The 11,901-nt window shown below is 34.5% G+C and overlaps 1 protein-coding gene across 1 annotated transcript; it reads right to left on the bottom strand.

Moving 5' to 3' along the window:
* Positions 1-4,216: 4,216 nt before the first annotated feature.
* LOC122275272 (11 kDa late embryogenesis abundant protein) lies at positions 4,217-5,612 on the bottom strand. Its single transcript, XM_043084258.1, has 2 exons — positions 5,409-5,612; positions 4,217-4,848 (listed from the first exon to the last, which is right to left on the bottom strand). Exons 1-2 carry the CDS (start codon positions 5,514-5,516, stop codon positions 4,504-4,506), a joined length of 453 nt encoding a protein of 150 aa, XP_042940192.1. The 5' UTR covers positions 5,517-5,612; the 3' UTR covers positions 4,217-4,503.
* Positions 5,613-11,901: the final 6,289 nt, after the last annotated feature.

The raw sequence follows: 11,901 nt of genomic DNA, 5'->3' as shown, positions 1-11,901 counted from the left end.
GACAATCAATCATCTTTCAAAATTTTCAAATTTAATTTTCAAAAATATTCATGCACATGTGGAAAATGTATTTTAATGATTTATGATAAAATATTAATTTTGAGCATTAATCCTAATTTCGAATTTTAAGAGATTTATAACATTACTCTATGACTTTAATGTGAACTCGTTTCCTTCTTGCCCATGCTTGGTTCTTTGATGTGCTTGATTCCATTGTGTGAACAACTTGAACTTGAAACTCCTTTATTCTTTGAATTCATTTGTTATCATCAAAATCTATGTGTAGATTTATAATCACATGAAACTTGAAACCTTGGGTTCAACAATCTTCTTCACAAAAATTTTCCATTTTGGATAAATACCATCTGCAAGGTAATACCTTATAGTGTAGTCGTTGCAATTGATTGTATAATTGACTGGAGGAGCATGTCCTTGGGCAAGTTTCATGAAAATAGAAAATCTCTCTAGCACATTAATGTCATTATGTCAATTGGGCATACCAAAAAATGCATATCATATCCAGAAATCATATGAAACAACTGCTTCTAAAATAATAATTGGTTCACAAATGTGGCCAGAGTACGTACCTTTCCAGGCTACGGGACAATTTTTTCACTTCCAATGCATGCAATCAATGCTTCCCAGCATTCATGGGAATCCTTGTTGTTCACCAACTACAAGAAATCGAGCAATATTATTGTGATGACCCGCTTTTACGTGTATTTTCACTGAAGGGTTGTTTTTAATTTAATTAATATATTGGTTTATTTATTTTAAATTATTGTGTTTTAAATTGGTTTTTAATTTATTTGAGGTTGTGTTTTATTTCTTTTAGTTGTTGTGTGGTTTTAATCTTTTTCGGCGGTTTGTTTCGTTTCCCGGAATGAAGATTGAACCTCATTTCTTTTCACATCTTTTTCCTTTTTTCCTCTCTTTCCTTTTCTCTTTTTTTCCCTTCTTTTCTTTTTTTCCTTTCTTTTTCTTTTTCTTCTTTTTCTTTTTTTCTTTTTTTTCTTTCTGCTTCCCGCTCGACCGAAACCCCCCCCCGTGCTCTCTCTCTCTCTCTCTCCTCCCTCTCCCTCGCGCCGGCTCTCTCTCTTCCAGCCCATCGCCGTCCGGCCACCAACCGGACCCCCACCGGTCCCATTCTCTTCCTCTCCCTCCGGTGCACCACCCCACCCAAACTCACCCCCAACCGACCGACCATTTGGCCGGAAAAAGCCCAACAAAGCCGCACGGTTTTGGCTCCGATCCGCCGCCGTCGCTCCACCTCCGGCCACCACTTCTTCACCACTTCATCACCGACTCCTTGCCGTCCTAACCCACCCATTTCCGGCCTCCAACGACCACCGGAACAGCTCCTACGAGCTTAGTTTCCGTTTTGGGTAATCCGGCCATTTCCGGCCATTCCGCCGCCACCCACGGCCGTTCGTCACTTCCAATAGCTTCACAACCATCCCTAGACCATACCCTATCAATCTCGTGTCCTAGTTTGTCTCCGTTCAAAAGTGGGTAATTTATTACCCACGGCAACAGTGTAAATTACACTGTTACGTTGCTTTTCCTCCGCCGTTTGCAACGCCGCTTGTTTTCTAAAATTGCCGTATAGCGCTGTAAGTATTTTCCAAACCCTATTTTCAGATTTTAATATATATTGCTCATTCAATTATTTACTGTTGTTAGTTGTTGATTCCGGACTGAGTCCGAGGAGTTTCGGGGGTCGGATGGATGGAGGACGGAGTTGCCTGTTTATTTGTTTTATGTTGTTTGATTATTTTATTATGCATTGTTATGGCATTACATGGTGCATGCACGGGTGTTGTGGATTTATATGAAAAGCCGATGTTTTGGTGTAAGTGTGTTGCGGGTGCGTGTGTATCACGAGCCCAAGCCGGGATGGGTTATTATCTCGGTGGAGCTCCTCTGGTCACTCGGGAGCGGAATAAACTGAGTGATGTTCCCTGAGTTGTCGAGAGAGATGACGGGAGCGGGGCTAGGGGATGCTTGGCTACGAACGCGCCGGGCGTGGAACCGGGCATCGCCCTACTCACCGACTCCGTGGCCCTTCGCTGGCGAGGGCTAGAGGATGCTTGGCTACGCACGCGCGGGAGGCGCGGAACTGGGCATCGCTCGTTAGGTGTCACATGCGTGGTGGTACTCTACGGTGTGACACTGGAGCCAGGGTGTGCGGATGACCCCTAGGGGAGGTCATGGTGCATACGGTTAAAATTGGATAATGGTTTATGAGGCCAAATGGGACTTTTGGCGTGGGCCAGATGGACTTCTGGCGAGATATTGGGCCAAATGGACTTTTGGCGGCCAAATGTGACTTTTGGTGTGTTTTTCAGAAAGGATGTGTTTTTGGGGCCAAATGGGTTTTTTGGCGTGTGTGGAAAACTTGTGTTTTATGGGCTTTGTGCATTGGGCATGGTTCATGCATCTTGTTTGAGTTTTATGTGTTTTTATCTGGTAGTGTTTGGGTTTTACTTACCTGCGGTACCATTCGTGGTTCCGTAGCTTTTGGTGCAGAGTTAGAGGACGAAGAGGAGGAGGCTGAGCCCGAGGATGCGGCTCCGCCGGGTTGCTGATGCTATCTTTTATGTTTGTTTAAAACTGTATTTGAGTTTTTGTAATATTTTATTTATGTATGTTTTAAACAGCTTGTATTACGTTAAGAAAAATTCTGGTACTTAGTTATGACTTTCGTTATCCGCTGCGTGTTTCTCTGTACACATCTGTTGCCTTGCACACACTTGGCACCCGTCGATGGGATGGTGACCCGGGTTGTCACCATCCGGACGCCTCAATTTCCCCGTGTTCGGGCGTGGGGATTTGGGGGCGTCACAATTATTGGCATTTGGAGACCGTAAATATTCATCTAAAAAAACACTTATCTCATAGAATTTTTTGAAGCTCTCCATTGCTGTGCTTTCATCAATACGTATATATTCATTCATAAAATTTGCAATAACTCCATACGCTAGCATTCTAAGTGCTGCTGTTATCTTTTGTATAGAAGATAAATCAAGTCTTCCGGCATTATTTCTTCTCTGGACGAAGTATGAATCGTAAGACTCTACTTCATTTAAAATACGGAGAAACAGGAGACGACTCATTTGAAATTTCATTTGAAATAGATTCGAGGTATATACTGAAATTTTTACAAAATAATTTCGAAATAGGCGCTTGTACCCTTGAATATAATCACGCCGAATAAATTTACGGCGTTAGAAATTGTCACGATACCTCAATTATTGTCCATCAGCCTCGTCATTAAGAACAACATCCAACTCATATTCAAAGGATAAGTATGTGAGCAATTTGCGAAATAAGATATGAGCCATTTGATGAAGGGAGTGAGAGATCAGGGGAGACTTTAATTTCGGTTCTTTAGATCAAATGAGATTTGAGTTTGTGAGAATATGAATACTAGCAAAATGCGTTTTTATAGAAAAAAAAAATTATCGTTACATATAGGACAAAAAATGTTACGGTTTGAAAGAAAACAAAAAAAGTTACCATTAGAGAAAAGACATAGAATGTTACCGTTTGAGGTAGGAGTTCAAAATGTTACCATTTGAGAAAATCTTCAAAATCTTACCGTTAGAGAAAAGACAAAAAATATTATCGTTACAGAAATGATAAAATATTTTATCATCAATACGTGGTTAGATATTATCATTAGAGAAATTGATAAAGAGTAGATATTAAAAGAATACCATCACATTAGAAAATGTACATATTAAAAAAAAAATTACTATTTTTATAATACATATTTCGGTTTAAAAAATAATACTGTATGTTGTAGTCAAAATCGTATAAGTATTTAGTAACGTGTGATATTTGAAAAGAAGGTAATAAGATAAAAGAATTAATAGTTAAGATTGTAAATAGAAGTGAGAAAAAAATAATAAAAAAATAAAAAATATTATTTAATAGAAATAGAGACGGGATGAAAAATAGGATGTGCGAGATTTTTAAAAGATGAATAAATTTAAAAGAAATATAATTTTTAATTAAACTATAAAAAATTATAAGAAATTTTATAGCAAACTAGACAAGGATGCTCTTAACCATTCCAAAACCCACGTAGAAAAGCTATATATCTATTCCCGTAAAAACTTTTCCGGCTAATTGTGGAAAAAAATTAATTCCTTCGTGATCTTGAGTAAAATTATTAACATAAATAAATAAATAAACCGGTACTCAGCTCAACTTAAGATAATCTGGCATGGTGTTTTTATTCAAACGCAAGCGGCAAGCTGCTAACCACATAAGGATCGATGACATGTACGTAGATCAATCCAAAAACCAAACTGGCCTTCACGCCGCGGAACAAACAAAAGGAGAGAGAACAAACAGAAACCACAAGCATCAAACTATGGACCAGCTAGTAGACTAAACTATCACATCTATACGTAATACGACAGTACTTTATCGCTATGCCCACGCCACCACAAAACGACCCCTATAAAAAGACTTACAAATGCCCACATTTCAGCGTTAGGTACCACCAGTTCCATGGGTAGGGCCGGCCCCTTCCACCCGGGGTTTTTGGGCTGTGGCCCTCCTGGTGCTAGTGTCTATCCCAACTGGGTGCGACTCCAATACACCATCCGTCCTTGTAGTGGGGTAGTCCGTTGCCCCCGTCGCCGTATACGTTGTAGTGGTCCCAGTCCCTGTCGTAGCATATCCTCCGCCAAGCCCTCCACCCCTCTCCGCCTGTTTGCTTCCAGCGTTGTGCATACGTGCCTCCTGCTTCTCCAGTTCAGCCTGTTGTTTTCTCGCCTCTTTCTTTTCGGTGGCCATTTCTTTCTCCACTGGATCATGAGCTGTCATCCTTTCTACCTGTTACACCCAGTACATTAGTTTGTAAACTCCAATCAGATCAACAGTTCGCTTGCAACTGATCATAAAAGCAATAATTTTCTTCAAATAATTTCTCTTTTTTTAAGCATTATTATCCTATATTATTCTACAAAGTACATTTAAGGAGCAATAAAATTGACAATGCTATTCAGCCAAGAAAGTGGTTCTCAGTACTGGGTGCGTAGAAAGCTACGAGGGACCTTTTTCGACCTTTTAGTTCAGCATGCATATGGCTACGTCACCCTTGACGATCGAAAAGGTTGGTGACTTTGGCCACCCATCTCTCTACAGATCGCTAGATCAAATGGACCATCTCGCTACCGTCAAGAGCACTTAATACACAACCAATTTGATGGGTCTATTAATGCATGCAAGTTACTTCAGAAGTACATGATGCAAATGACAGGGACACAACGCTAATTAATTAATCTTTCACAATATCCTCGTAGACAATGTTGTCTCCAACTTTACGTATGTGGAATTTTGCTTGCATGGAAACCATAAAGGTAAGGGAAAAACAAAGCAAACGACAAAGTAACCTTCTCCTGACCGCCGGCCTTGGCCTTCTCCATGCCAGATTTGGCGGAGGCCGCAACGTTGGCCGCACTTTCCTTCACGGAAGCCGCTGCGTTCTTCCCTGTCTGCATTTTTCACTCTTACTATTCTCTCGTTTGATTGTCTTTTACCTTTTAAACTCGAAATGATTTGCGCTTCACAATGTAGTAATGGAAAAGCCGGTTACTATAGTCAACTTATATAGGCGTAAAAGGCGGTCTGGCATGGATACACGTGGCATTCCACGGGATTTTTTGGTTCTTATTTCGACACGTCCCTGCCAAGTGTTCCCTGGAACTGATTCTCTGCAAGACCTGACAGTTGTGGAAGTTCTTCGCATACGTGGCAACTTGGTGAGACCTGTGGCGACACGAAACGACCGGTTGCAACTCGTGACGTGTCCGTTGTATGGTCGTTGTTCCCATCCTTTATCTTGTTTGAAGTTTGAACCCCGGCATTTTTCGAGGGCTACTTCGGATAAATCTTTTATAATAATAATAATAATAATAATAAGAATCACCAAAAAATAGATGTAAAAGCACGTTATCATGATCTTAATATCTTTATTTTAATAAAAAATTATATAAAAGTAATCCATTAAATTTATTTGATAATAAAAATAATTTTATAATCTAATATACTATATTAAATTACGTTATTTTATATTTTTCTATAACGATAGGCTTTATTATGTGCTTTTAACTTTACTAAACTATAAATCAGACGATTGTTGGGTTAATTCCTGGTGATAAATGCACGGAGGATAAGGTTGATATCTAAAATGTGACGTCCCTAAATTTCATTTACGATCGGACATACATTTGAAGCGTCGAGACATGCAACACAAAGTTACCTGCCCCCGTTCATAACATATAAGATGCAATATTCCTAACATGCATCTAACATTATGCAATATTCGCAGCGGATAATTTTTTTTTAGCAATACTATGCACCAAACTAAAAATATCCAAAATACTTAAAACATACTTCATATATAAAGATCCATTGAATAACTAAGATCACAGCACTAGTCCAAAATAGTTATGATCCAAAAATACTGGAGATACAACTCCATCGTACAAATAGTAATTTAACTACTATATTAACATTAACGACGCACCATCTTTCAGTCGACTGTGTCTAGTTGGTCAGCTCCTGATCCTCCTTTAAGTCCTGTAACAAGATCTATCATTCGGGGGGAATCGGAATTGAGACTACCAGAGTGAGATTTGATTACAAATCTCAGCAAGTTAACAAAAAACTTCCACACAGGCTAATGATGCATGGATGACAGTAAAAGCATAAATGTATAATCAAATTCATAAGTAATTAAAGCATAACTTAGCGTATAACATAACATAATTGACATAACTTAAATTGAAACATGAACTGAACTTCACTTGACATGAACTTGATCTGAAACTTGACTTAGCATGAACTTGTTCTGAAACTTGAATTAACATGAAAAATACATACTCCACAGTTGTTGTGGCCCCATGTATTCTACGTGTAAATACATACTCCATAGTTGTTGTGGCCCCATGTATTCTACACATCACAATGCAGTTAAATACATACTCCACAGTTGTTGTGGCCCCATGTATTCTACACAAACTGAATGTACTCAAGATGAAACGTGACTGGAATACGAAATGACTGAAGCCCTGACGTAACATAACGTGATTTGAACATAACTTGAAATACATGACCAACTTGAGATAGAAATATTTCGTAACATGGCATAACATATAATAGACAACATATTTAACATGACATACTTGTAATATACAATAATACATGACAGAATATATTATGTAACAGATAAAAATTGATGACAGAATAAATTCTGTATAATAGACAATTACGTGATAACTTGGCATGTCATGACATATATGATAACATACATACATACACTGTAGTTCCTTTACTTAGCACACATACACAGTAGACTGCTAGTAAGTTAAAAGCTAACTTACCTCGATCTCCGTGTTTCTTATAAAACCTTAAGCGCGATCACGATGAACTGTAATTAGTGATTCTAAAAGTTAGCATTAAATCACTAATAAATTAAAATATGAAAAATACTAATTTAAAGAGTAAAATTTCCATTTTACTCTCTGCATGTAGGAAAATGACCATTTTACCCATAATTTAAGGATTTTGCATACTAACTCCAGATGTCACCAAAATTTACATACCTCATGTAAATTTTATCCTCAATTCAAATATCAATTTAGAAAAATTTAAAATTAATCACAACTATTAAAACTTCATAGGGCCGAAATTCTCATATGTTATTTCCATTGATTTTTATTTTCTAACTCGTTTTGATCAACCTTTTGATTTATGATTTATAAATATGTGATCTTCAAACCAAACCATCACATGGTTTAAAAAGATGTCTTAAAACATATATAAGCTTCTAATTCAAGATCACATGGTTAGAAATTAACCAAAACATAAATTTAGCCAAGAACATCCACACTTTGGCTTATCTGAATATCTCTTTGCATAAAATTTCATATATTTGAAACTAATATCAAATATCTTCAAAATAATAATATAACATGTACATAAGATGCTTAGGATCCTCCAATAAAATTATCAAAGTCATTAGAATAGGTTTAGACCACCAAAGAGTTAAACTGTCTCAAAACAGAAACTGTTTTTCTTCTTCCAGTTTCTAAATTTATAAATCTAAGAAAATCTTTCATCAAAACCTTTAATCATGCAAAAATCCTCAACCAATAGTCATATATACATGTTAACAATACTCCATAAAAAATTCGGACCAATATCTACCCATTAGCTTGGTCAAAAACTCAAAACTATAATATATTCTCCAGTTTATCTCCCAGAATGACATTTCTATAGTTTACATAATATTTTACTGATCAAATGATCTTTAAATGGTACAAATAAGATATCCATATAAATTAGACTCAAAAAAGAACAACTTATATGAAGGAGATTTTATGATAAAACACTTACAAAAGCTTCGAAATGGGCGTGCAAAAGAACTCCTAAAAGCTGTCCGAGAGAAAGTGTTTGATATTCTTTTAAAGGAACGTGTAAATGAAGATAAGTTCGTGGGTGATGGCTGGAGATACTTATGGACGAGATAAGGAAGATGATAAGGCTAGAGTTGAGAGTTGAGTGTAGTTTTCTCTTACCCAAAATATCTATAAAAGATTATCTCATAATATTCTATCCAATAATATCTACAAAAATCGGGTTAAGATATTTTTCAAATGTGTAGTAGACTTGGAAGAGTAAGGTGGCTAAAATCTTTCCATGTGTCCAAATAAAACTTTCTAACTATCTCCAATAATAAAAAACACACTCCTGATACCACAGTGAGTAATAACATTAACTATACGATTAATAGATTTATGAAAACTTATAAGATTTTCACGAGATTCTAAAAATTAATAAAAATTTCACCGTTAAAATTAACACACAGCGGGCTGTTACATAAAAGCTATGAGAAATAAGGCGAGGGGGATTATCAAAACGATATGCATGAAATGAGGACACGATTCACTTCTTTTTGCTTTTTTGCAATGGTAATGAAGTTGTACAAGCTTTACATGCCCTTAATTTATAAAATAGCGAGTTTCTTTAAAAAAAAAAAATAATAATAATTTACCTTTTTTTTATAAATAACTGCATGACATTCATATATTATAAAAATACATATCGGAGTTATTCTATTTTCAATACGATATGATTTAATTTATAATATTTAAATTTTAAAATTTATAATCTTTCCACTCAAATTATATAATGTAAATATTTTAGTGAGTGTGTTTTACAACTCGAGAGTGACATGAATAAGGAATTACATTTAGTACTGCACATATATGACCAATTAAGATTAATGGATAAAGTACTTCAATCGTGCACTAAATTCTAAGTTAATAAGTTGGAAAATCCTTAATTAGCACACAAATTTTTCGATACAATCAATGTCATTATTGAACCCAAGGTTTCAAATTTTATGTGATTATAAATCTACACATAAATTTTGATGATAACAAATGAATTCAAAGAATAAAGGAGTTTCAAACTCAAGTTGTCCACACAATGGAATCAAGCACATCAAAGAACCAAACATGAATAAGAAGGAAACAAGTTCACATTAAAATCATAGAGTAATGTTGTAAATCTCTTAAAATTCGAAATTAGGATTAATGCTCGAAATTAATATTTTATCATAAAGTATTAAAATGCATTTTCTACATGTGCATGAATATTTTTGAAAATTAAATTTGAAAATTTTGAAAGATGATTGATTGTCATCTTTTACATATGCATGCCTTGATTAAAGGGTTGAACTTTGAAAATATTAAAGATGATTGATTGTCATCTTTCACATGTGCATGTTTTATTTGAATATTTTCAAAAGTGATTGATGCTTTTTTAGACTTATACAAAAGGTAGATGATTTTGTTTGAAAAATTTGAAAAGTAAAGTGTGCTCATTTTGTCATATACAAAAAGTAAAAGATTAGGTTTGAATTTTTTGAAAAGAAAAGTGTGCTCCTTTTGTCATATGCAAAAAGTAAAAGATTAGGTTTGAATTTTTTTGAAAAGGAAAGTGTGCTCGTTTTGTCATATGCCAAAAGTAAAAGATTAGGTTTGATTTTTTTGAAAAAGTGAATGATGTTGTCTTTGACATGTGAATCTTTTTAAATTTGAATATGAAGTCTCATATGCCTATAAATAGATCATTTGAGAGATTCACATTCACAACATCTAGAGTATACAACATTCATTCAAAGCTTTCATTCTCTCTTCTCTAAGCATTGAGCCTTAATCATTGTTTATTTTGAGAGATATAGTTTGCGCTGTATTGTTCTTATTTTACTCATTGAGGAGTGTTTTCTGATAACCTACCCACTATCAGCTTTTGTATCAGAAAAATGGTGTGTATAACCCTTGTGTGTGTAGAAAGTATTCTATACGAGGAATAGTTGAATCACCACTTGTAAGGTGATTGCAAGTGTAGAGGGTGTTCTACACGGATCCTTTGTAGCGGTGTTGTTCAAAGGTGTAATAGGTTTCTATCTCCACCTGAAAGAGGTTGAATAGTGAATTTGGGGATCCTCAAAGGGTAGTTTGAAGCGAGGACGTAGGCAGTGGGGCCGAACCTCGTTAACATACTGAGTTTGCTTCTCTCTTACCCTTACTCTTTATATTTATTACTGTTTTGCATTTTGTTTATATTTTATATTATATATTTGATTTATAATTGTTATTTTTTTAAATATAACTCAATTCACTCTCCTCTTGTATTAGTCATCTGGGCAACAGATGTCATAATGACAAGCCGGCCATGCATTAGTGGCTTCCCTTTATGCTCATGTTTTATGCAGACTTTTTCTGCCTCCTTTTTTTTTTTTTTTTTTTTGGATCATCTTTTTCTAGCTGCCTCCTTATAATTTACATCATGCATGCATTTTCAGTATCTAATATTCGGGATAGGCTGGCTCCTAAAAATAAATTGTTGACCCTTCATTTAATATAGAATCTGCAATTTTTCCAAATGATCATATACTCACTTCTATTTGTGCAAATACTGGCTTACAACATTCGGATTGGCTAAATGCATCTTTAAACTTTAATTAATATTACATGATTTTATATTTGTCTATTCTATTTAAATTTAATATTCACATTGAATTATCATTTTACTCTTTATATAATAATAAAATATTATTAATTTAATAATTTTTTTATTTAATTTATTTTTATCACATTTTTGAGTGGAAAAGTATTATTTTAAATTTTAATGTTTGTTGAAGTGTTGTCTTTCATATTTAGTGAATGACTGTAGTTAACATCCAAATTTTTTTAGGGTAGTGCCCAATCCAATGTAGGGTTTTTTTTTTTTTTTAACACATATTAATTAAATTTTAACTATTCTTAAACTTTAGCCAAGCTAATAAAGATGTTCTTAAATCTATTTACAAACATATAGGCAGCCTGATTCATTGGCCAATCTTATTTCTCTAGCATGACTTCAAGCAAATTAAACAAGTACTATATCGTGTATGTATATATATATATAGAAAATGCTATACACTAGGCTACTATTTTTCTTTCATCCTATTAAGTAATATATAATACATTTAACATCATTGAATGATTATTTATTGTATGCTTATTTATCATCCATTAATAGTAATAAATTTACTACATCTTGCTGAATATGATGAAAATAGGATGAGAGTGATGTATAGCATTATTATATATATAGAAAAATTATAAACAAGCTCACATACCAAACATCACATTTTTTTTCTTTTACTAAATATTTGGTATATAGATAATGAATATAAGAATTCAATAAATTTAAGAAGAATAAACTAAAAAAGATTTAAAAAATTTGTTTAAAAAAAAAATATAGTGTATGTGGTGTGTAGGTTTATGTATAGTAAACCTCATAATATATATATATATATTACAAGGCTTG

The sequence above is a fragment of the Carya illinoinensis genome, chromosome 9, assembly GCF_018687715.1.
Source record: "Carya illinoinensis cultivar Pawnee chromosome 9, C.illinoinensisPawnee_v1, whole genome shotgun sequence".
NCBI classification, from domain to species: Eukaryota; Viridiplantae; Streptophyta; class Magnoliopsida; order Fagales; family Juglandaceae; genus Carya; species Carya illinoinensis.
This window is presented reverse-complemented; position numbering and strand designations above follow the sequence as displayed.